This window comes from Pelobates fuscus, chromosome 4 (genome assembly GCF_036172605.1).
Source record: "Pelobates fuscus isolate aPelFus1 chromosome 4, aPelFus1.pri, whole genome shotgun sequence".
Classification (NCBI taxonomy): Eukaryota; Metazoa; Chordata; class Amphibia; order Anura; family Pelobatidae; genus Pelobates; species Pelobates fuscus.
In genome coordinates this window covers 50542754-50568811 of record NC_086320.1, presented here as the reverse complement: position 1 = coordinate 50568811, position 26058 = coordinate 50542754, and the positions used below count along the sequence as shown (strand labels likewise).

The 26058-nt window shown below is 41.7% G+C and overlaps 1 protein-coding gene across 3 annotated transcripts in view; it reads left to right on the top strand.

Moving 5' to 3' along the window:
• DPYS (dihydropyrimidinase) overlaps positions 1-26058 on the top strand; it is a 359961-nt gene that overhangs the window by 297033 nt on the left and 36870 nt on the right. For 2 of the 3 annotated variants that reach the window (XM_063451168.1, XM_063451167.1), the window contains one exon: positions 17191-17349. In XM_063451168.1, coding sequence (XP_063307238.1) covers positions 17191-17349 — 159 coding nt within the window. Of the gene's footprint in view, positions 1-4662; positions 5021-17190; positions 17350-26058 lie in introns of those variants that run through there. The other variant, XM_063451166.1, reaches the window with a different exon arrangement.

Genomic DNA, 26058 nt, shown 5'->3' with positions numbered 1-26058 from the left:
GGCATAAAAGCCACTTGTGGCCTGAATAAAATCAGTTGACTCCCAGGACTATGTTTCATCTGGTTACTGGGGGAATGGAGGTCTGCTTATGTTAACGGTTCCAGAGTGGCTGAGTAAAGGAATTAGCGGAGGTAACCGATCGGGCTCCCTGTGGTCTGCTACAATGTCCAATGTTATCAAGAAATCAACAAGGTTCAAAGACATATTCCTGATATTTAGTAAGGTCAACTTTAAAAAAAAAAAAATCTTAAATTTGATGACAGATATCTTTTAAATAATCTTTGTGGCATCGATTTGAACTCCCAGACATAAAAGGTATAGTTTAAAAGATGGTAATATTCCCCATGGTGGTAATATGCTTCTTCCTAATAATTTGGGTTTAGAATCCATTTTGTTGCTGGTTCATTGCGGTGGTAACATTCCCTATATTCCCTCACCCTTTTTCCTTCTTCACTTTTCCTTCATACAAAAATCTTTTTTTGAGTATATTAGTCCATTTTCGAAATAAGCAGAAGAGGAACAAGATTAGCTCTCTTCACTTCCACGACCTATTATTAGAGCATGAGGTGTCATTCATGCTCATGTGTCACATAAAGTTATTTTAGAGAAGGGTATAATAATAGGCACATAATATATATTTCTGGGTCTTAAAGGCAAACATTTATGTCAATAAGCCATTTCTCTGGATTACGTATGGTTCAATAAAAAAAAATATGAAATGGATATGTTCTATGGAGCTCTGGAATGATGTATAACTCCCTGATTGAGCTGGGTAAATGAACCAGAACAATCCAGACAGAAAAACATTCTAAACATCGATTTGTGGAGTTGTTATGGGCCTTTTGAGTAGTATATAAAATCTTTCCTGCCCTTTTGAGCAGTGAGGGATGGCTCAGTCAATAGTGCAAACACAAGCAGCAATTCTTGTATATCCAATGCTCTGAATCAGCGTGTGACCCGGGTATGACATGATGTCCGTGGCTTGTCAAATTCAACAAGTTACGGATGAGGGAGAGCTACTAGTGTATGTAGGGCAGATAAACAAAGACTGAGAGCTCACATGACTGGAAGACACTTGGGAGTCTATTTACTAAATGTTATTGTCAAGTGATAGCTTCAGAATTAAGTTTGAAATATCAGAACTGTATAGGTTTCCACATCAACACTTTTTCCAACTCTCTTTCTTTGGTCATACATTGGACATTATTTCAATGTAATTTAACTCGATGTTTAGTGAACAGACTTCTTTTAAAAACATATTTTGGAGACCAAGAAAAGGAACTAAGAACAGAATAAATAAAAAAGCTTAAGAGAGACTAAAAAAAAACATCCGGAGACAAACACCCAGATAGAGAGGAAGTAAAAAAAAAATAGCATGACAGGTGAGAAAAACACCAAAAAACAAAAACTTAGAAGAGACTAAGAAAAACAACAGGAGACACACATCGCTGAGAGAGAGGGGGAGTTAGAAAGATAGTATGAGAGGTGGGAAAAAGTCCAGCAAAAACAGTAAACTTGTGTTTTGGTAAAATAATAAAAAGTATTTTTACTCCTCTATTAATTAGACAGAAAAAAAAGATGAAAGAACCAAATAAAGGCTGGGGAATAAACAGGAAAATGAGAAGGGGCTAAAAGTGAAAAACAAAGTTTGCAAATGGTTTGGGAAGAACATGTAAGAGAGTGAGATGGATCTGTTGGTAAAGACATTCATGGCAACACAGCAGCACATTGGCAAAATAGAGATTGGAAGAATCAATAGCATATAGACTGATGGGAAAGTCAAGAACAAAATATGGTATCGGAGTTCTGAAAAAAGACTGTTGAACAAGAGGGTATTGAAGACTTTGGGTAGAGAGACAACGAAAAACAGAAAGAGAGAGACAAAGAAGTAAGTGGGGTTATTCTCATGATGGGTGAGGCAACAAAGATCTTTGCAACTGCCTGACTATAGTTAATAGAAATCATAGAATTTGCAATACAATCTCTCTCCATCTCTTCTCATACCTATGTCACTCTTTCTTTTGCTCTCAACAATTTCCTTTAAACCAGAATCATTGACATGAACATGGGATGGAAAATAGCTCCTCTTACATCAGAAAGCACAGGGCCCTTCTAAAATCATTGAGAGGCCCCACATTCCCAGACATACGCACAAAAGCAAACTCACAGACATTCACATTCCTAGACATTCGCGCAGACAAGTTGCAGTCTTCCAGACACACAGACTAACACAAATACACATCCCCAGCTACGCAAATGGCCCAAACACACAAACACACTGTTTCAGACACTCTAAAATTAATAACTAAATACAAATTTTTTGCAACTTTCCAGTTTGCATAACTTTTGTGTGCCCAAGATTTGTTTTTTCCCCTGATTTTTAGTGTAGAGCAAGACTGACTATTGGCTCCTTGACATCTCTCCTGAATTCACTGTGGAACCATTTCCTTCCAGCTTTATTGTCCAAGGGAGCAACCAATGTCAAGCAGTTCCAAACTGGTAGGGGCTCAGCTAAATGCAGTCTGGTTTGGGGAGATATTTCTATCTCCCTAAAAGAACCCAGTGCTTAATATCCTGATGGCAGAACTGCACCAATTAGAGACTAGATATTTGTTTATACAGGTAGCTATTACATGTGGATTAAATAAGTTAAACCCCTATTGATCATTTTTATTAACTAGAACCAATAATGCTGGACTATTATTATTATTATTGCCATTTATACAGCGCAAACAGATTCCGTAGCACTTTACAATATAAGAAGGCGGTGGGGGGGGGGTGGGGGGATTTAGTATAAATAGGACAATTACAAAAAAACATACAGGAACGATAGGTTACCTAGGACCCTGCTCAAACGAGCTTACAGTCTATGGACTAGACTTTATACTGATCTTCATCAATTAAAAACATGAAGAAATTTTGAAAAAGGGTGCGCATTTCCCAGAATATTCTATCATCTCCTCACTATCATCTGACATCTGAGGCTTCATTTTAGGTAGTACTGTGACAAGTTAACAAGCCTGGATTCTCAGTTTAATGGGTAGCATATAGAAACAATGAAGAATAGGTGTTACACGACATTAATAGGACTGGTTAGATAGTGATGTGGCTTATGTAGTGTTCTATCACCTGTCAGCAGTGAAGATCTTTTTTCCAAGGTATCGGTGATATGTTTTGCACAGGTGGACAAGAAGATTGATGGCAAATATACATGGATTAATATGGTTAAACCCTATGTAATGTCCGAATGCACTAATCGGGAGGTGAATGGTTTCTGGCTTGCTGATAGAGAGAGGGACATTGCACGCTCGAGGCCCCCGATCTATTTATACCGATTTGATGCCTAACATCATTTTCTTTGCTGGCAGTGCTACATAATCACTGCGACCCTGTTCCTGCATGGTTTGGGAATGCAGGGGTAATGTGGACCAATCAGTGTCCACCTCAGTATTTAAATAAAGTTTTAGCCCCAGAGTCATTACCCTGTCATGGTTTCCTCTTTGTTCCTCGTAGAGTGCAATATATTTACCCTGATATTCTGGTTATTCGATTTTGGCTTGTTTACTGATTCTTGTGACCTCTGTAATCCCGACCTGGCTAGATATTTATTGAATTTCCTTATTTCTGGTTCCTGATCTTCACTAGTTGTGTATTCTCTCTCTCTTTTTTTATAGTTAAATCTTGCCATTCTAAGTATTACCCTCTACAGCCTTTATCCCCCTGCACCAGCTACCCCACCCCACCCCGCACCAGCTACCCCACCTTCTCCCTTTACCCATTACAACTCCTATCCCCACGGTGCCAATAAAGCCCCTGTGCTTACAACAACCCCTATTACTCCCTGTTTCCACTACAGCCTATAACCCTCCACAGCCCCTCATCCGCCTCTACAACCACTGTAGCCCTGTCCAACTTGCACCCACTACAGCCCTAATCCCTCCCCTGCACCCACTAAAGCACCCATCCCTCCCTTGCACCCACTAAATCCACCTCTACCCTCAACAGCCTTTATCCTTGCACTCCATACAGTACCTTTTCCCCAAGCACCCGCATCAGCCCCCGTTATCCTCTACACCTACTACAGCTCCTATCCCCACTGCACCCACCTCATCCCCTGCACCCACTACAGTCCATAACCCTCCCCTGCACCTATTACTGCCCCTTTCCCTTCCCGACACCAACTACCCCTTTTATCCCTCCTGCAACGACTACTAATATGATTTAGTTGTGTAAATTTCGAGTGCCCCCCAGTTTTAAATGTGATATCTTTTGTGCCCCTGTGCACTATTCTTGGAGTTGTCACTGCTGTCTTCATATTTCTGACCTATACTTGCAAGTTGGGCAGTGTAGCTGTGACTATGCTCAAGAAATTGATTGCTTTTTTATTAGAAGAAAATATATAATGGCTTATATAACAGTGTTGTGCCCCAAAGCTGTGTTGTCCTGAAAATACTTTTGTTGGCGCAAGTACATAGAGAGAACTTCATCTGAATTGGCAACAATTCACTGTGCTTGGCCAACATTCCATGAAGCTTGATCTTTTTTCTTGCCCATGTTTATCGAAGCCAAAAGGAGGAGTCACATGTTTCATTGTTGCTAATGCTTGACATCTTGTATAAAAAGCCTCATCTTGTCTGAAGGCATCAGGGTAAATGTTGTAGAAGTCATAGCAGCATTTAAAAAAATATATTATATTTTGTAAAATATTGTTCTAAAAGTAAAGAAGAAAGCAATCAAAAGAAAGTAATCAAGGAAAGAGAAAATGTCTACTCCCAGCAAGATTTTAATTAAAGGGGGAAAAGTAGTTAATGATGATTTTTCATTTTTGGCCGATGTCTACATCGAAGGTGGTCTGGTGAAAGATGTGGGACTCAACCTATGTCCTGCAAAGCCAGAGAGTATAAAAGTGATTGATGCCACTGGCAAACTAGTAATTCCTGGAGGAATCGACACTCACACCCACTTCCAGTTTCCATTTATGAGTTCTCAGTCTATTGATGATTTCTATCAAGGAACCAAGGTAAATCCATGTTCTTAACTTGTTTGTCTTGTGTTATAGACAATGCATTAGGGATGATAACTGTTGAAGACATTGTAAGAAAAATGTCAAACTTCAAACAAGGTTGTCCAGAAGTTCTAGAGAACCTTGTTTGAAGTTTGAGGTGTGCGATGAGACAGTGCTCCTTCACTGAAAAGGTCTTAGATATCTGGAATAAATTTCCACTTTTACATGTGAAGAGAGCAGGCAAAGCAGGCCAAGTGGTTATTACATGCAGTCACAAACTATATTTTCGTGTAACAGTTGGTAGTCCACTGGATATTAATTAAATAAGGTAAACGAACTATGACTATCTAACCTGCCAACAATTGTTCTTTGTTACTAAAACATAAATTGTATTGTAACAGCAAATTGTCCCATTCATATTTTATAGAGAATGTCTGGTCCATACATATGTGCAATGGACGGTGTAAGGCATACTTCTTCGGTTGTAAAAAAAGTCATCTGGCGTATTTATGTTTAATGACTTGCCTGTTTACATGACATCTAGGAACACTGTTCTCTGAGGACAGCAAAGCAGGATGGATTTTAATGATGAAATGCATACCTCTGAAGTGTCTCTATTTAGAAGGGACAGTCCCTAAATTACATTTTAATTGTAAATATTTGTATTAATAAGTCCCTTACATTTTCACATTTACACCCACGAATGTGTCTCTCTTTGTCCATTTGGAATCTTTGGAGGTATAGAAAAGTATTCTATGGTTTTGTATATGTTCACACTGGATCACTCTTAAACTGAATAGATTTAAGAAATGCTATCATGCTTCTATGGGTTTATTAAGCTCAGGAATGTAATTTAGCATGCTAACTCTACAGCTAAAATGTGAAAGTCTGAGTGAAAATTAAGTAAATATATATTACCACAAACTATGCAGAGACTAACTAATGTTTAACTTTAAAAATAACATATCATTTTGAGGGTATAGTATGTCAAGAGTTGCCATGTAGAGAAGACTGTATTGTCTACTTTAAAAAAGTATGTGAATGTTTACTTGGAAGCAGACTGTATTAAGTAGACTCTTTCAAGTAGGAGTTAGGAAACCAGGAGTTGGAACTAACAAGGGGTTTAAGCTATCAAGGTAATTTTTTTCTTGTTCTGTATCTGGGGAAATGAGTGTTAGCAAGATTGCTGGTTTAACTCAATGCACATCTTGTTGCATGTATGGATGCCTGGATGTACCCGTCCAGGGTGTGCGAGTGGCTTCTCTGGAAGCTCAGATTGGAGATCTCGAGAAGCAAATCGCAACTTTGAGGGAGATTGACGATCTTGAGAGGAGTCTGCTGCTCACGGAGCATAGTTTAGTGGGGACAGGTAGTGGAGAGGGAGGAGATAAGACAGATGGGGAACAAGCATGTAGCTGGGTGACAGTGGGGCAAGGAAGCAGGGGGGGAGGGAAGAGGAAAGGGCTAGCTAGTCCTGATTTGGTGCAACCTAGCAGATTTGCCCGTTTGAGGGAAGATGTTGGGAGCATCAGCTCAGGAGTAGCTGTATTAGAGGAAGCTGTTACTTCTAACAGCTTCCTCTAACAGCCCCCCTAGTACAGGTGGGGATCAAAATGTAAGGAAGGCAAGACACTTTGTGGTGGTAGGGGACTCTATCATTAGGAGAGCAGATAGGGCAATCTGCCGCTTTGATCGGCTCAACCGGACAGTTTGCTGTCTCCCGGGTGCTCGGGTCCGGCATGTTGCTGACAGAGGGGATGGATTATTGGGAGGGGCTGGGGATGACCCAGCGGTCATGGTCCATGTTGGTAACAATGACAAAGTAAGAGGAAGATGGAAGGTCCTAAAGAATGATTTTAGGGAATTAGGTAGCAAACTTAAGAAAAGGACCTCCAAGGTGGTATTCTCTGAGATATTACCTGTGCCACGTGCTACAGTGGAAAGGCAGCGGGAGATTAGAGAGGTTAATGCGTGGCTGAAGTCTTGGTGCAGGAAGAAGGGTTTTGGGTTTTTAGAGCACTGGGCTGACTTTGCGATTGGGTACAACCTTTATAGTAGTGATGGATTGCACCTAAATGGGAGAGGGTCTGCAGTGCTGGGGGATAGGATGGCTAGAAGGTTGGAGGAGATTTTAAACTAGTAGTAGGGGGGGAGGCTCATAGCAATCTACAAAATGGAGATAGGACAGAAAAGAGATGGGCTTTAGCACAGTATAAGGGGGGTGGAGACGGGGGGAGGGACAAGCTCAGAACAGAGAAGCTATGTAATGTTGATAATTCACAAAATATACAAGTGACGCATGATATTAAATGTATGCTTACAAATGCAAGGAGCCTAAATAACAAAATGGGGGAACTAGAGGCATTAGCATACACTAAACAATATGATATAATAGGCATAACTGAAACATGGTGTGATGAGACACATGACTGGGCAGTTAACTTAAATGGGTACATGTTATTTAGGAAGGATAGGAAAAACAGGAAGGGTGGTGGGGTATGTTTGCATGACAACCATGATTTAAAGCCAAATCTTAAGCAAATGGAATGTGATGAGGAAAATGTGGAAGCTTTATGGGTAAATATCTGCTTGGGGGAAAAGAAGGGAAACCAACTATTGGTTGGGATATGTTATAAACCACCTAATGTTAATATTGACGAGGAACAACATCTGTTGTTGAAATTGAGAAAGCTGCAAATCTGGGTTACACTTTAATTATTGGAGATTTTAATTACCCAGACATAAATTGGGACAGAGGGACTAGTAGCTCAGCAAAGGGAATTAGGTTTTTAAACTTGTTAAATGACACCTTCATGTCACAACTTGTACAAGCACCAACTAGAATGGACACTTGTCTGGACCTGGTTTTAACAAACAACGTTGATCTTTTGACCAACATTCAAGTAGGTAAGCACTTGGGAAATAGTGATCACAATATAGTGTCCTTTGAAATAAACTCAAAAAAACAAAAGCACATGGGGTATACTAAAACATATAATTTTAAAAAGGCCAATTTCAATAAGTTAAGGGAAGCTTTACAATATATTGACTGGCATAAACTCTTTAGTGAAAAGAACATTGAGGATAAATGGATCATCTTCCAACAAATATTAGAAAGGTACATTTCTCAGTATGTACCATTGGGAAATAAATATAAAAGAAACAAATTAAAACCAATGTGGCTTAGTAGAGAAGTAAAACAAGAGATTAAAAATAAGAAAAGGGCATTTAAAGCATTTAAATCGGACACTTTAGATGCATCTTATAAAAGATATAAGGAAGCAAATAATGCGTGCAAAAAGGCAATTAGACTTGCTAAACTTCAAAATTAAAAAAATGATCGCTAAAGAGAGCAAAACCAACCCCAAAGCATTTTTTAAGTACATAAATTCTAAAAAAAAAAAAAAATGAAAGTGTAGGTACACTAAAAACTGAAACGGGGGTGTTAGTTAATGAAGACCCTGAAAAGGCAGGAATTTTAAATAACTATTTTTCCTCCGTATATATTAAAGAAGAACCCATGGCAACAGATGTGCAAATGATTGCTACTAAAAACTTGCAGAATAATTGTAATTGGTTAACTCAAGACAAGGTGCTGCAGCAACTAAAGAAAATTAATATAAACAAAGCTCCAGGGCCTGACGGTATCCATTCACGTGTACTTAAGGAACTAAGTGTAGAAATAAGTGAACCTCTGTTTTTAATCTTTCAAGATTCTTTTCTTTCAGTAAGTGTTCCGGAGGATTGGAGGAAGGCAGATGTGGTTCCTATATTCAAAAAGGGTTCAAAATCCTTGCCTGGAAATTATAGACCTGTGAGCTTAACTTTTGTGGCTGGTAAAATATTTGAAAGGTTATTAAGGGATAATATTCAAGAATTCCTTGAGAAGAACATGGTTATCAGCAGAAATCAGCACGGTTTTATGAAGCACAGGTCATGTCAAACTAACTTGATTGCGTTCTACGAAGACGTAAGCAGAAGTATAGATCAGGGTGTTGCAGTGCATGTGATCTATTTGGATTTTGCCAAGGCATTTGATACAGTTCCACACAATAGATTAGTGTTCAAAATCAAGGAAATTGGTCTAGATGAAAATGCTTGTTCTTGGGTAGAACATTGGCTTAAAAACAGAGTACAAAGAGTTGTCGTTAATGGTAAATTTTCAAGCTGGACAGAGGTGGCAAGTGGTGTCCCTCAGGGGTCTATTCTGGAACCCCTTCTATTTAACATGTTTATAAATGATCTTGAAGACAGCATTAAAAGTCATGTTTCAGTGTTTGCAGATGACACAAAACTTTGTAAAATAATACAATGTGAGCAAGATATTACTTTGCTGCAGAGGGATTTAGATAGACTGGGGGACTGGGCACTCAAATGGCAGATGAAATTTAATGTTGAAAAATGCAAAGTTATGCACTTTGGTGTAAAGAATACACAAGCAACGTATACCCTTAATGGAAGCGAATTAGGGATAACAACACACGAAAAGGACTTGGGAATTGTTATAGACAACAAACTATGCAACAATGTGCAATGTCAATCAGCAGTGGCCAAGGCCAGTAAGGTATTGTCATGCATGAAAAAGGGCATTCATTCTCGGGACGAGAATATAATTTTGCCTCTTTATAAATCACTGGTAAGACCACATATTGAATATGCTGTGCAATTTTGGGCACCTGTTCTAAAGAAGGATATTATGGCACTAGAAAAAGTGCAGAGGTGGGCTACAAAATTAATAAAAGGAATGGAACAGATCAGCTATGAAGAACGGTTAACAAATTTAAACCTATTTAGTTTAGAAAAACGTCGCCTGAGAGGGGATATGATAACATTATACAAATATATTCGGGGCCAATACAAACCATTGTGTGGAAATCTATTCACAAACCGGACTTTACATAGGACACAAGGCCATGCGTTTAGACTGGAAGAAAGAAGATTTTGTCTAAGGCAAAGGAAAGGTTTTTTTACTGTAAGAACAATCAGGATGTGGAATTCTCTGCCTGAAGAAGTAGTTTTATCAGAGTTCATACAGATGTTCAAACAGCTACTAGATGCATACTTGCAAAAACAGAATATTCAAGGATATAATCTTTCAATGTAGGGTAATAACTGCTTGATCCAAGGATAAATCTGACTGCCATTCTGGGGTCAAGAAAGATTTTTTTTCCTAGCTTGTTGCAAAATTGTGCTTCAAACTGTTTTTTTTTGCCTTCTTATGGATCAACAGCAAAAAACAAATGTGAGGAAGGCTTAACTTGATGGACGCAAGTCTCTTTTCAGCTATGTAACTATGTAACTATGTAATGTAATTGGTATCCATGAGCTTCTAAAATACCACAGAAAATCAGGAAAGTTTATTCGCTTGACATTAAACATTGAATAGTTGAACATTGAAAGCTGAATTTCAAAACTCAGGCAGCAATAGCTCATTTGAGAAAAAAAAATTTCTCCATAAGCCGGCGGTCTAACCAGAGTTTCCGTCACCAGGGGCAGAACAAAGTCCCCCCCCACCCATGTACCACTTACGCATCCCCGATCCACTCTGCCCCTCTGGTTGTAAAGCTACTTCAACACATGTAGAGACTATAGTAGAATAAATATGATGATAGTACTTATTATCAATACAAATATTGGTCCTGAGGAGAAACCAAACCATGTGTATCTACTGTCTAGTAACAAACATAAACCCACGCAACTGCACTGGGCATTGAGTAGCTGTAAATAAAGAGAAAATATGCAAATTACCAGAAAAACAAAACTAACACCAATTCCTTATTCCAAACACTTTAAGACAGTAGCTATTCTCCTATATTTTATTACTGACACTGTCTGTGCCACAGGTGAATTGAACTACTTAAAACAAACAAAAGACTATATTTAATGTAAACAGCTACTACCATCTTCAGGCTCAGCTAAAGTAAATATTTTGTGTATTACAGCAATGATGTAAAAATTTAAGATGTCTTTAAATGAGGAAGTAAAGTTTCATCAATTCAGCCAATAGTGGATCATGACAGTCAATAGAAGTTTGCTGCCCATCAGCTAGGTTTTGAGTCTTAATAACTTTTTGGGTGCCAAAAATCATCTATGCCACTGGAAGGCGAAGGGCGGAGCTTAACATGAGGATATGACATCACATCCTCACACTAAGTTCAGTCCTCACCATCAAGTGACAGACAGTAAGCTCCAGTGCTGCCAGGGGTGGAACTAATGTAGCGAAGGCCCAGGTGCAAGACATTTTTTGCCCCCTTCCCTTGCGCAAGGGTGGCCAAAAGGTAGATTCCTATCTGTCATACATCTTCTGCGATGCATTGCCAGCTGGGTGTCAGGATCGGGACAGGGATCCAACATGCAGAGTACAAACAGTAGCCAGATACGTGGCCGGACTAACGTAAGTAGTACAGTATAGGATGGTCAAAGACAAGCCGAGGTTGAGGGTAACAGAAGACAGGTAAGCGAGAGACAAGCCGAATCAAGGGTAACAGAGATAAGCAGAGTAAGGTAAACAAGCCGGGTCAAAACCAAAAGGGATAATAGAATACACAAGCACTGAGTGACTAGAACAAGCTAGAACCACGACAGGGCAATGAGCTAATGAACGAAGCTCTGTTAAATACCCTGTTCAGAGCAGTAACCACGCCTCCGAGGCTTCCTGATTGGTCCTGCAGCAATTGAGTGACAGGTCGTTCCGGAGGAGTGTCCTGATGACAACTTCCTGCCTAGATGCTGTAAAAGGCAGTCACTCCCTCGCGGCCGGCCTTGCATGACCGGATAGACCGTGGGGAAGGGAGCCATCAGGCCGTCTGGATGGAGGAACAGCTAAGTCTCTACCTCTTTCGGAGGTAGAGACCGCAGGTACCCTGACACTGGGGATCTACAATTTGCCCATCCTCTGCAGGGTTTTATTTGTAGGCAGTGTTTGTATGTTTGAATGAAAGCATTTTTTGATGGAGTATCTGTGTGCGAATGTAGGGGTCTGTTTGTGTGTAGTGTTGGCATTTGAATGCAGTTGTGTTTGTATGTAGTATAGCCACTTGAAAGCAAAGGCGTAGCTGCATATAGTGTGTTTGAATGCAGGGGTGTATTTGTGTGTAGTTTACGTGTCTGAATGCAGGGGTGTTTTTAGATATAATTTATTTTAATACAGAAGCTTATTTGTATGTTATGTTGGTGTTTGAACAGTGTGTTTGAATGTAGCGTGGTCGTTTGATTGCACTGGTGTGTTTGCATGTAGTGTTTGTGTATGATTGCATGTAGTGTTGGTTTTTGAATGCAGGGCTGTGTTTGTATATAGTGTTGATGTTTGAATGTGAATGCTGGGATCTATGCGCATATACACATATATAGCCACACACGCAGTGACACAGATACACACTAACACACAGATACACACACTGACACACACACATATATACCCACACACTGACACACACACAGATACACATACATACAGATACACATATATACTGACATATATACCCACACAAATAAACACTGACACACACAAATACTCACACACAGATACATATACACACTGACACACATGTCTTAATTAACATATTTGAGGTGCAGGAGGGTGGCTTCCGGGGCTGGTTAAAGCTGGGGGGAGTCTGACAAAAACAGAGAATATGAGAACTCTAAAAATAGACAAAAGTTTAGAGAAACTCAATAGTTGTGATATTTCAGAGTGCATCTATATTGTTGCATATCAGACTGATCCTACCCATTAGGGCAGTCCAGAACTACCGTAAATTGTCAGCAACCCCAGATGATTGTTTTGGCTTTTTTTGGGGGCCTTGTCACAAAAGTGTAGCTGCTATCCCTCTAGGCACACTGAGCATGGGGTCCATGTGTGGATTACCCTTTTAACTTTGGGAGAGCCAAGTTAACACATTGCAATAAAAACACTATGACTATAAGAGAATATAAGAAGGCCACAATATTCTGGGGTTGCTGTATCTCTCATGCAGAAAGAACACAAGTAAGTAAAAAACATTTTTGAGACCTATGCTGGGTCTAACCGAAGGTCAAGCCACTGAGTTTCCCATTCTTAAAGTTCTGATTTTCTCTGGTTTTGTTGTAATGCATTTGCTTAGGCTCTCCCCAAGTTAAAAGGGTAATTCAGACGTGGACCCCGTTTGCCTAGATGGGTATCAGCTGCACTTCGCTGATGGGGCCCAAAGAAGGCTAAAAATACAGGGTTGCTGTATCTCTCGTGCAGAGAGAACGTGCTGGCATTTCAGTTCCAGACAGCCCTTACAGGTGGAATCAGTCTGATATGCACATGGTGTAGGTTCTCTTTGTAATGGCACAAGTGAGCAAAAACATTTTTGAGACCTGAGCGGGGATTGAAGAGCAAGCTATTAAGTTTCTTTAAGCTTTCGCCCATTCTCAGAGTTTTCATATTCTATGTTTTTGTTGATGGGAGCCGAACCTGTTCAGGCTCTATGTCTGCAGTGTGCACCCTCCTCCCTCTCTATGCATCCCCTGTCCTTTGAGCCCATGTGGACTGTAAGCTGGGAGGAAGTGACTTGTAGTAACTTCCTTCCAGCACTGGCTGACAATATTAAAGAGGCCCAGTCACACTGCTTAAGGGCCGCAGCTCCCTACTAGGCCCCTTATCACATTTGCCTGCCTATCGGGTTTTGGCCTAAGTGGATGGGTCTCCTGATGGGCCCACAACACAGTAGTTTCACCACTGAGTGCTGCTTTGTGCATGGTTCAATGTGCACATCATGCTAAACAACTGCTTTAGTATTTTGTCATGCCCATCATAGTGTCAGTTCTCTTCAGAATTCTGCTGCTAATAATAGACGGTCAGTCCTCTAGGGAAAAGACGTTGCAGCTGGAAAATTATTTACAAAAAGCTGACTGTGTTCTCAACACAATTTATATAAAGCAACGGCACATCCTCCGAATCCCACTCATAGCACCGTGTGCTTCCTACTTTATTAATAGACAGTAAAATATTGCAGTGTATGTAACTCAGTGCTACACGCCAAGACTGTGGATGAAATGAATATATGGCATTAACCCATTCAATAAAATCATTTTTTCATTTGTAAAAAAAATAAAAAGCAACATAATAGTTTTTTTTAAACATGTAATGAATAGCTAGCATAAAATTGTAAAAAACATTTTGCGTATTGTGATGAACTGAGCCTCGTCACAGGTTCTTGGAGGGGCCTGATGGCCAGCCTCTTACCTCAGGACTATGGCCCATGCGTTATACTTTGGTTCAGGACTATGGAAAGGCGTTGTTCGTGCCTTTTCCCTTGTCTGGTTCGGTATATAGGATTTACCAAACGGATTATACTTAGGCTGTTCGCATGCCAAGCCAACTACTGAACAGTTGGACCACCTGGAAGTGGAGTGTGTCACTTGTTAACCATTTCGACCTCGTTAACAAGCTCTAACCGCAACATTCTAAATGGCCGGCTGGGTGGCTGCCGTTCGTATGGACGAACACATGGCGGCGGTCATCTTTAGCCGCGAACACATACAGCGGTGTTTGGTCGTCGAGTGCATGGAACTATAATTGGACACTCAACGACTTGAACACCGCTGGGACTTTCATCTCTTCATACGTTAGGCTGAATTCACTTCAGAAGAGCGGCGTTCGGTATAAACACACTCCCGAACAAGAGACACAGACTATGTGTACATATGAACTGGTTGCATTCATATTTTTGTTGTATTGTGAACTCCTGAAAGAGACCAACCGCACAGCCTGATTTCATGAAACTCTTTTGGGCAGGAGCCTTGTGTGAGGTTGGTCAACTTATGATCTCCATGGAAATCCCGAACCCCTAAACTGATCTGGATTGGTCCCCCAGATCGGGGCTATTAAGGGGTGGGACTTTTGTGGGGTTTCCATGTGTTTTGGGGATACTTCGGAAGGTTGTTAAAATGTTTTTCTGTGCCTGGACATAATTGAGTTTAGTACAGTTCCTGACTCAATTATCTCCAAGGCACAGGGGACGGATTATCTTGTTTTGTGTGGGAATGCCCCTGGAACATGTTTGAGGAAACCCCTTGCATGGGGACTGACATAAAAGGCTGTGTGTGGCTCCCAATAAATCAAATTGCTTTACCCCTTCATGAAGTCTAGGCTCATGTTTGGGGGATTGGAGAGCTATAATCACTGCAACGATTGCTATAATCACTATACTCCCTTGGATTACAACACTTGCTCTTGTAGGAGGAGCCTGCTTTGCTCTCTGGACTAGGAGAGGTCTACCCACTGGAAGCTGGATCCTGGTCTTGGGTCCAGAGTGGGTGGAGATCAGCGAGACCCCAACCAAGCTGTGGCGGTTTGTGGGGTTTACAGTGGTTATGGTGTTCGGTGCGGTGCTTATTGTACTCACAGATTACTAGGAAGCAGCGATTGGCAGAGGCACCCGGTTGGGGTTCCAGGCGGTCCGTCACAAGTATAGATTGCTGTTGAAGGATACCTTAAAATGTAATAAATGTATATTTTCAAAATTGTAACCTTTAATTTCTTCTTTTTTTTTTTACAGAAAAATTGGGGGGGGGGGGGGTTGGGAGGATATTTCATGATTATTCTGTAATATTGGCACAGGGATAGAAGCGCACATAGGTGTGACAAAAATATATAAATAGATATGGTCAAATACACTCTTTGTAGGTTTATGAAAAGAACATAATGGCACTTCTGGAAGTGCAGATTCCTAAAAATGCCCACAATAAATAAATATATAATGTCTACTTGAGGGCTTAAGCCCCATACGTTAAGGTGACACTATGAGCAACAAAACAACTTTAGTTTAATGGCGTGGTGTTCGTGTGTAAATCATGTCCCTGCAGTCTCACTGCTTAATTCTCTGCCATTTAGGAGTCGATACAGTTTGTTTATGCAGCCTTAGTCACACCTCCCTGCATGTGGCCCACACAGTCTCCTTGCACATGTTCTGTAAAGACATCTAATTTTTAAGCTTCCTTTATAGCACAGTCCATTTAATTTAGATGTTTTTTTGTATTCTCTGTTAATAGCCTGCTGGATCGTGCAGGACTCTCTGTTGTGTGATCAAAGTTCATTTAACAGAGTAGGAGATCAAAATGTCTAAAGTGAGCAAACTGCACTGTTACATCTGACTGAAAATTAGACATTTTTTTCATGCAGGCTGTGTGAGTGACAGCCAGGGGATGTGTGGCTAGAGCTTTATAAACAGAAACAAAAGTGAATTAACTCTTAAATGGCAGAGAAGACTGCAGGGACATGATATATACAGTAAAAGTACTTCATTAAGCCAGTTGGTTTGGTGCGTAGAGTATCCATTTAAGTACAGTAACAGCCAAGAAGCAACATTTTACAGTGCATAAAAAGCTAATACTGTATTGCAGTTTGCAAGAAAATCCCGTAGTATACCCAGCATGCTCAAAGACTGTTGCTGTGGCATTAGAGACATGTTGGTGCATCGGGCAATCCTGGGTAGACTCACCACTGTTTTAAGGTATCTCCACTTGGAGAGTATGACTGACTGTAGTTTGCTGATGTCAGGTGACCTTTTTTCCATAAATAAATACAATTAAAATATAAAAACTTACTTTGGTGTTTATGTGGGTTATGTGGGTGTTATGTGGGTTATCTTTGTCTTACATTACATTATGTATGAAAATCTGAAAACATTCAGTGTAACAAATATGCAAAAATAAAAAGGGAAGGCTTTTTGATGGCACTGTAATCTTTTAAATGGTAAGCAATGCTTTACAGTCAAAAGTTACGTACCCAAACAACAAAACTAAACCTCCACTGGGCAAGGGGTAATCTGGAAAACTGAGAAGCTCAGAGAAGCTCCACTAATTCATAGCCTCTGCCGCAATATTAATAGCCCATACTATGACTAGTGAGAGTCCATAGTCAAGAAGGGGATGTGGGAGAATGGAGGAAGTGATTCGATAGAGGAATGTGGGAGAAATGAAGGATTTTTTTCACCTCACAGTATTTTTATTTAATTTTTTTCATTTAAATTTAATTTAACTTAATTGTATCCAAATGACTGTCTTATTAAACATTATTTAAATAAAAAATAAAAAGTAATATTATATTTGAGCATGTACGGTTTATGTATTATTAATTTTCATTTAGTTTTATTTTCTATATATCACTGTATCAGGGCTTAGATTTCCTTATCACATATGTTCATAACCTTGTCTTTCAGGCAGCTGTGGCTGGTGGCACAACAATGATCATTGATTTTGCAATTCCAAGGAAGGGGTCCTCTCTAATCGAAGCCTATAACACCTGGAGAGGCTGGGCTGATCCTAAAGTTTGTTGTGATTACAGTCTTCATGTTGCCGTTACCTGGTGGAGTGATAAGGTGAAAATATTCCATTAAGAACTACTGTAGTGGTTGATAACAACTTTTAGGATACTTCCAATCATAAATGTATTATTCCCCTAACCAGAAACACTCATTATTTGCCCTTGAAGCTCCAGATATAGTGGGTCATTGCCAAGCCTCATGGACAGTGAGTGATTGGTTCCTTGGGTGGTGGGAGTAGTGTTCATCTGGGTCTACCCTGCTTGAGGAACCACACTTTTTTTTTCTTCCATGGGAAGATGAAAGTACACGGCTGGGCCACTAACCCACCAGTTTCTATAGATTTCATCATAGTGTTCTAGATCAGTAGTAATGGAAAACTAGACTTGAGCAGGCATTTTTTTAAATTCCGAATCGCTCTTACTTGTTCGACGATTAAGGCATTTTATTCAGATGAATTGCTTGTAACACATTTTTGCATGTGTCTAATGAAAAATAAATATTACACTCAACTGTATATGGTATCTCAAATATACAGAACACCAAATGGGCAATTTAGGTTATGGGGCGTATAATGGATAAAAAATATACTGACCTGATGTTTGCTTCTTCCACATGCACTATCTAGAGTGACCAGCCGCACTTAAAAATATGTAAATGTTAAATAACATTTCACCTATACATTTGCTAGCAATTTGATTAGCTCAATGTATGCCAATATTCTTTCACAGGAAGATGCTCAAACAGGTCAAAAAGAAGGAAACAAATTGTTCTAGATTAACATGCCTCATGGTCTTTGGTACAGCTCAGGCTACAGTAGACAGAAGCAGGGCCGGTGCAAGGATTTTTGCCGCCCTAGGCAAAAGTAAAGTTTGCCGCCCCCCCCATGTGACATCACAATGCCCCACCCATATGATCTGCCATGTTAACTAACGCCAGTGCTGCAGTGCCGCCGTGTTTACTTTAAAAGGCCTGCAGGGACAGGCTATAGACACCAGAACCACTACATTAAGCTGCAGTGGTTCTAGGGACTATAGTGTTTCTTTAATGTGAGGTAAATTAGAGATTAGTGCCACGAATAATATACTAGATTGCCTACTTACAACCAGATGAGGATGATGATGGGCTCTAGCTGCAGTCTGGCTCCACTGGTCTGGTGTAGAACTGTGGTCACAAAAATCAATGTTCTGGGAGAACGGGAAGCAGCTCCATTTTTGGGGGGCCCTTTACACAGCTCAAGGTCTGGGTCCCAGGGTCCACCTTCATGTTCCACCAATGAGTTTGTTCACAGGGGTTGGAGTGTGTAGGGGATGTCCTGATATGTGTGTAAGGAATGCATTGTGTGAATCTGTGTTTGTATGTGTAAGGGCTGCAAGGTGTGTTTTTGTGTATGTACAGGATGCAGTGTGTGCGTCTGTAAGGGGTGTGTGTAAGGAATGCATTGTGTTTCTGTATGTGTAAGGGATGCATTGCTTGTGTGTGTTTCTGTGTGTGTAATGCATTGTGTGTGTAATGCATTGTGTATTTTTCTGTGTGCAAGGGGTGCATTGTCTTTGTGTGTAAGGGGTGCATTGTGTGTGATTGTGTGTGTGTGTGTGTGATGGATGGATGTCAATCTCTCCCCCCCTTGTCACTCTCTTCTCCCCCCTCTTCCCCCCTTGTCCCTCTCTTCTCCCCCCCCTTGTCACTCTCTTCTCCCCCCTCCACCTCCCCACTGTCATTCCCCCTCCCTACTCTGTCACTCTCACCCCCTGTCAATTTCTTTCTCTCCCTGTCAATTTCTCTCTCCCCCCTCCCTTGTCACTCTCTTCTCCCCTCTACCTCCCCACTCTCATTCACCCTCCCTACCCTGTCACTCTCAGCCCCTGTCAATTTCTTTCTCTCCCTCCTCTCCCTGTCAATTTATTTCTCTCCCCCCACTGTCAAATCATCCCCCCTCACTGTCAATTCCCCCCCTCACTGTCAAATCATCCCCCCCTCACTGTCAATTCCTCCCCCCATTGTCAATTCCCCCCCACTGTCAAATCATCCCCCCCTCACTGTCAATTCCTCCCCCCCTCACTGTCAATTCCTCCCCCCCACTGTCAATTCCTCCCCCTCACTGTCAATTCCTCCCCCCCTCACTGTCCATTCCTCTCCCCCCACTGTCAATTCCTCCCCCCCTCACTGTCAATTCCTCCCCCCCTCACTGTCAATCCCCCCATCACTGTCAATTCCTCCCCCACTGTCAAATCATCCCCCCCTCACTGTCAAATCATCCCACCGCCTCACTGTCAAATCATCCCGCCCCCTCACTGTCAATTCCTCCCCCCTCACTGTCAATTCCTCCCCCCCTCACTGTCAATTCCTCCCCCCCACTGTCAATTCCTCCCCCCCTCACTGTCAATTCCTCCCCCCTCCCTATCAAATCATCCCCCCCTCACTGTCAAATCATCCCCCCCTCACTGTCAAATCATCCCCCCCTCACTGTCAATTCCTCCCCCCCTCACTGTCAATTCCCCCCCACTGTCAATTCCTCCCCCCCTCACTGTCAATTCCTACCCCCCCCCTCACTGTCAATTCCTCCCCCCCTACCTCTATTGTAGCGTGGCCGAGCTCTGTATGGTCCGCGGGTACAGGGAGCTTTTGTTTCCTGTACCCGGCCGGACTAAAAGGAAGTGAACACTCAGTGTTCACTTCCTGTTAGTCCGGCCGGGTACAGGAGACAGATGCTCCCTGTACCCGCGGACCATACAGGGCTCTGCCACGCTACAGTGAGGGAGTGACAGGAGGCAGCGCTGAGCGCTTCCCTCCTGTTAGCCCCTCTCCTCATGCTGCGCTTGGGCGGTGCGCCCTCATGGACGCGCCAGCCCGGGCAAAGCTGCAGCTGCCTGAGGCTCTCTGCAGAGCGCTCGGGCAGCTGCAGCATGAAGGGGGCCGGCGCTCCTGGCGGCGCCCCTTCCCAAGGGGCGCCGTAGGCGGCTGCCTAGTCTGTCTAACAGGTAATAACAGGTAGCGCCGGCCCTGGACAGAAGAAGCATTGGAAAGAGGGGCAAACTTGAATACAATACAATATTTAATACAATGTATAGATAATATTCTATGCTCTTTGTCATGTTTAAACATAATAAGTGCTATTTTGGGGGGCGTGTCCGACTTCCGGCGAGTGCAGTCGCATGGACTGAGAGCTCCGTCGATCTGCAAACCTAACGAGCGACAATATCAGCATTAACTGCCAAATTTCAACTAATTATATCCCCAAGGAGCATCCCTCACTAATGTCTCCTCCCAAGCAACTGAAACTGCCCGATATGGCAAGAAATAACAAGAAAAAAGATCGCAGACGAGAAATCCAAGATGGCGGCGACAGGGCTACCTTATCGGAAGCCAACTCTGACTGCGAATCGACCTCCTCAAAACACTCTGATATCGCGGTCATGGACCGCAGCCTGCACAAAATGCTTCAGGAACTCCGATCGACTATACGTCAAGACTTCCTGAAGATTGACCGGGAGCTAAGGAAAGAAATTTCGGCCCTGGGTGACAGAACGAGCCAACTTGAGCATAGATCCGATGAGATTTGCTTAGCCCACAACGAAATGTCTGATAAGCTACAGAAAATCTCGGAAGAAAATACCACGCTCAAATTTAAATTAGCTGACCTAGAAGATAGGTCGAGAAGACAAAATGTTCGGTTCAGGGGCATACCAGACGATGTGTCCCACGACGCTTTACCAGCATTCATACTAGCTGTTTGTAAATCCTTGGTCCCGGAACTGCCAGACTCTGCATGGACCTTCGATCGCATGCACAGGCTACCACGACCGGCCCGTATGTCTGGAGATGTCCCGAAGGACGTCATAGTGAAATTTCATTATTTCACACACAAAGACGCTCTACTGAATGCGGCCAGGAAAGCTGATCATCTCCCGGACCCCTACCAACAAATCTCCTTGTATGCTGATTTATCAGCCACTACCATGGCACGAAGGAAGGAATTCCTAACCGTCACAAAGACACTACGCAACAACAAAGTCTCTTACAGATGGGGTTACCCCACAAAGGTTTTGATTTGGCGACAAGGAAAAACATATGTAATCAACGAACCAGAAGACGGGATGAAACTCCTCATCAAATGGGGCCTATGGACTAACTCCAACGCTGTTCCGCTCAATTCCCCGACTAGAAGCTGCTCTCCCAGACGACTTCAAAAGGAGTGGAAGATGGCGGGCTCGCCGGCTCGCAACACATGAACTTTCCGTCCATTATAAATTGCGATGAGTATAAGTTCTTATTGTGGTGCTACTTAAGCATATCTTATTTTATAACTGACAACCCAATCCATACTTAGTACTTAACACCGATCATTTATATCATCTTCGGTACTAATCTGTATAACTTAATTGCTTGGTTTATAGCGGCAGGTCGACAATCTAATATTAGAGCACGACCACGTGCTTCTCAATCTCTGTCTTGCAGGTCAATAACCATCCTGCCACATTCGAATTTAACATTACAACATATCCACAATTGGTTTTGTGGGTTCCCTACACAATAAGTATACTTCGCATATACAGTGCCTACACGGCGATATGTAATCACCACCCGACGTGAACCATCTTCACGATCATAAATTCCCTCCTATCACTACACATATGCCCAGTTGTTGTTTATGTACAACACTCTTCCTTGCTGCATACGGAATTGTAATTGTTGCAACGTTTTAATGTTATATCCCCAATCGTTGCTTTTACTTATTATTTTGAGAACTATGTTCTGCTTATGGTTAACGTACCATGTAAGTCACATGGCTATTACATCCGTTGACTGTTTTCCTTATAGTCCAGTAGATGGTCACAATGTACCACCGATCCACACGTTCCATATCCACATCCCGGAGGTACGCTTCACGGGCCTTAATCATCTGACGACAGGTTCTTACCCCGGGTCACCCACTACCCGCATGGCTATCCTATTTTGTAGGCCCTCCCTAATTCACATATAGCGTCCCAATCTCGACTATGCACGAATATGCATACCTCCAGCCAGTATTTCAAGTGTAAATGATAAGCATACGTATAGCAAACATTTATTGGTCTGTTTCTAATATTGTCTTTTTTTCATGTTTATAATTTATGTTTTACTACTTCGAGAACTAGGCTTGCTCATAACTAAGGTGTACGGGTCCTACGATGATAATAAGTACGATAATTGCCACCCCCAAACCTAAGTAAATGATCACAACGCTCTAAACAATTTATTTTGCAAGCCCTCTCCAATCACACATGAGGCCCTAATTCTGACCATTTATACCTCCAGTCCTTGCTTCAAGCTTAATTGATAAGGGCACATATCGCAGAAAATTTTTCAGTTATCTCTAATATTGTCTATTCTTATTGATTATGTTTTAGTATGCAAAAAACTTTGTAATTGTTCATGGAAAATGTGTTACGTGTATGTTGAGACAATTATACACGATATTTGTTACCCTCAACTCACGGTAATTGGCTACATCGCACCACCCTACACTTAGAGTTAATATCAGCCACTCAGTTGTTTTGTACTCATTGCAGCTATTTGCTAACGTGCAAATACTCCCCACTCTCTACCTACATTCCACTTGTTTCAACTCGGGAATCCTTGCACGAAACTCCTGTCATTCAAAGCCCTAGCCACATCACTGTTGACAAGTTCCTACTCTATATGGAATATAATATAAATGCTTTCCCGCAGTTATTTATTCCATGATCAATATAACCTGGTTGCAGGACCTCTCACACCTCCCCCCCTCCCCCGGCCATCACTTGAGGCACTCCTAGTGTCTAAAAATGGCCACTCTACGTTTTCCACTTCAAGGAAATGTCTGTGTATATAGTTATCCCGTTACTGTTACTGCCCCTCCCTTACTTCCCCCTTGCACTCCTCCAAGGTACCAGAATTTACCCTCTAGGGATCACGACGCATCCTTCGATACCTATTTTCAAGCCCCATTACTGAGGCCCTTCACTGTGAGCAATATCCAACGGAAGCTTAGGACATTCCTATTCATTCTAGAGCATCCATTCTTTCCACTCGTGCACCATAATTACCTAAAATGACGACTAATACATTAAAAATCCTTTCCCTCAATGCAAAAGGTCTAAACAGCCCCTACAAAAGAAGTCAAGTGCTAAAAGATATGCATAACTCTGAGGCTGCCATAGTCTGCCTCCAAGAAACTCACCTCTGCAAAAACAATCCACCTCACATAAGATCATCCAAATACCCTACAGAGTACCATGCATACGCACCAAATAAATCTAAAGGAGTGGCAATTATATTTCACAAGGACTGGGTATTCACTCCCACTAGACAATACGCTGACCCCACGGGCAGACTGCTTATTTTGGTTGGTGAACTTAATGGTATTCAAGTTACAATCTCTTCCCTCTATGCGCCCAATGACGCTCAATTCTCCTTTCTCAACAAGGCTATTAAAAAGATATCTACCCTAAAACAAGGTCATGTCATAATATGTGGTGACTGTAACTGCACACTTGATCCCTTACTAGACATCCAACGTGTCAACAACCTAAAACCTAACAAACTCACTGTGCATAATAGTAAACTGTTTTCGAACCTTATTTTCACACACGATCTCTTTGACACCTGGAGAAATGTATTCCCCACAGCCAAAGATTATACCTTTTTCTCTCCAGTTCATTTGACTTATACAAGGATAGACTTATGTTTACTCGATAAATCGACCTTGCCCCACCTCTTAGATCAAACCATAGGACAACGGACGTGGTCCGATCATGCACCTATTATAGTCACCATAGCAGTACCCTATCCCACAAAAGGCCGCGGCACCTGGCGCTTAAACGAATCCATCCTAGACTCGCCTGACAATTTACAAAAAGTTGCCTTGGAAATACAGGACTACTTTACTAACAATGTCACTACAGACACATCCACAGAAACCCAATGGCTAGCGCACAAAAGTGTAATAAGAGGAACGTTCATCAAACTAGGATCAATCAAAAAAAGAACAGCTAGTAACCTAAATACTTCACTTCAACGAAAGCTTGAAACATTGGAAAACTCCAACAAAATCTCACCCTCTCATTCTACCACGAAACAAATCGCAATAATTCGTGAACAAATACTAAATCTGAGAATCGAGGATTTTGCCAATAAGGCGACTAAACTCCAGCAGAGATATTACACCTTAGGCAATAAAGCCAGCAAGCTACTAGCTAATCAGCTTAAATCCAGATACCTCCAGACAAAAATCCCTTATATTCTTTCCAAAACGAACACAAAATTATTTAACCCCATAGACATAGTCAATGAATTATCATCATTCTACAATGATCTTTATAACTTAGACAAGAATACCAACATCCCGAGCGCCCAAAACATATCGACGTTTCTACAACGTATTTCACTTCCACAAGTTACACCACAACAAAATGATCAATTGATCACTCCATTTACGGAGCACGAGGTAGCCACAGCCATAAGGTCCCTACCAAAGCATAAGGCCCCTGGTCCAGACGGACTCCCCAACTACTATTATATTAAAATGGAACCTCAACTCACCCCACATATCACGAAACTCTTCAACACAATACAAAAAATAGGTAGCTTCCCGAAGGAAATGTTGGAAGCATATATCATTACCTTGCCCAAACCCAACAAATTGCCCACATCATGTAGTAATTTACGTCCGATTTCTCTGCTAAACGCAGACGTGAAACTATATGCTAAACTGATAGCTAATAGATTAAAACAGATATTACCGAACTTAGTCTCTGAAGAACAAGCGGGCTTCGTGCCTGGCAAACAGGTGGGTGACAACACCAGATTCTGTACAAACTTGATAGATTGGGCCACTCGTCATCGCCAATCCGGGGTCCTTATGGCCCTCGATGCAGAAAAGGCCTTTGACCGCCTGAACTGGTCTTATATGTCGGCCACTCTTAAAGCCTATGGTTTCTCTGACTCCTTTCTCACTAGCATCATGGCCCTTTACTCCATGCCTTCAGCAAGAGTTTTCAATACGGGCTTCTCATCCATCAATTTTAATATCTCTAATGGTACCAGACAGGGATGCCCTTTGTCCCCTCTAATATTCATTCTTTGCTTAGAGCCTCTTCTTCGCACAATTAAAAACGATCCCTTACTCCCAGGCCTTCAAACCCCTGCAGGAGAAAAAAAGCTAGCTGCATTTGCGGATGATATTATTATTTTTTTGAAACACCCGACTTCTTCTATTCCCTACCTCCTACAAATTCTGAATATGTATGGAACGGTCTCGTTCTACAAAAACAACATCACTAAAACCCAGATACTTCCATTGAACTTAAATCCTCAAACAATCGATACTCTAAAATCACAATTCCCCTTTGATTGGCGCAAGACTTCCATTACCTACCTGGGCATTAAATTAACCCAATCCAAATCACAAACCATAAAAGAGAACCACGAAGCGGTTCTGCACAAAATCTCAACTCAATTGAAACAATGGGACAAACTGAACACCTCTTGGATAGGCAGGATAAACTCGATCAAAATGATGGCACTTCCTCACATACTCTACCTATTCCGCACACTACCCATCACTGTCCCGAACTCTATCCTTACCAAGTTTCAAACTGTCCTAAATGCACATATTTGGAGGAGAAAACCCCCAAGAATCGCACTCCACTCATTATGGCGCCCCATCCACCAAGGAGGGTTAGGCGTCCCCAACGTCAGTAAATATTATAGGGCCTCTTCTTTAGCACAGAGCTTGGAAATCAT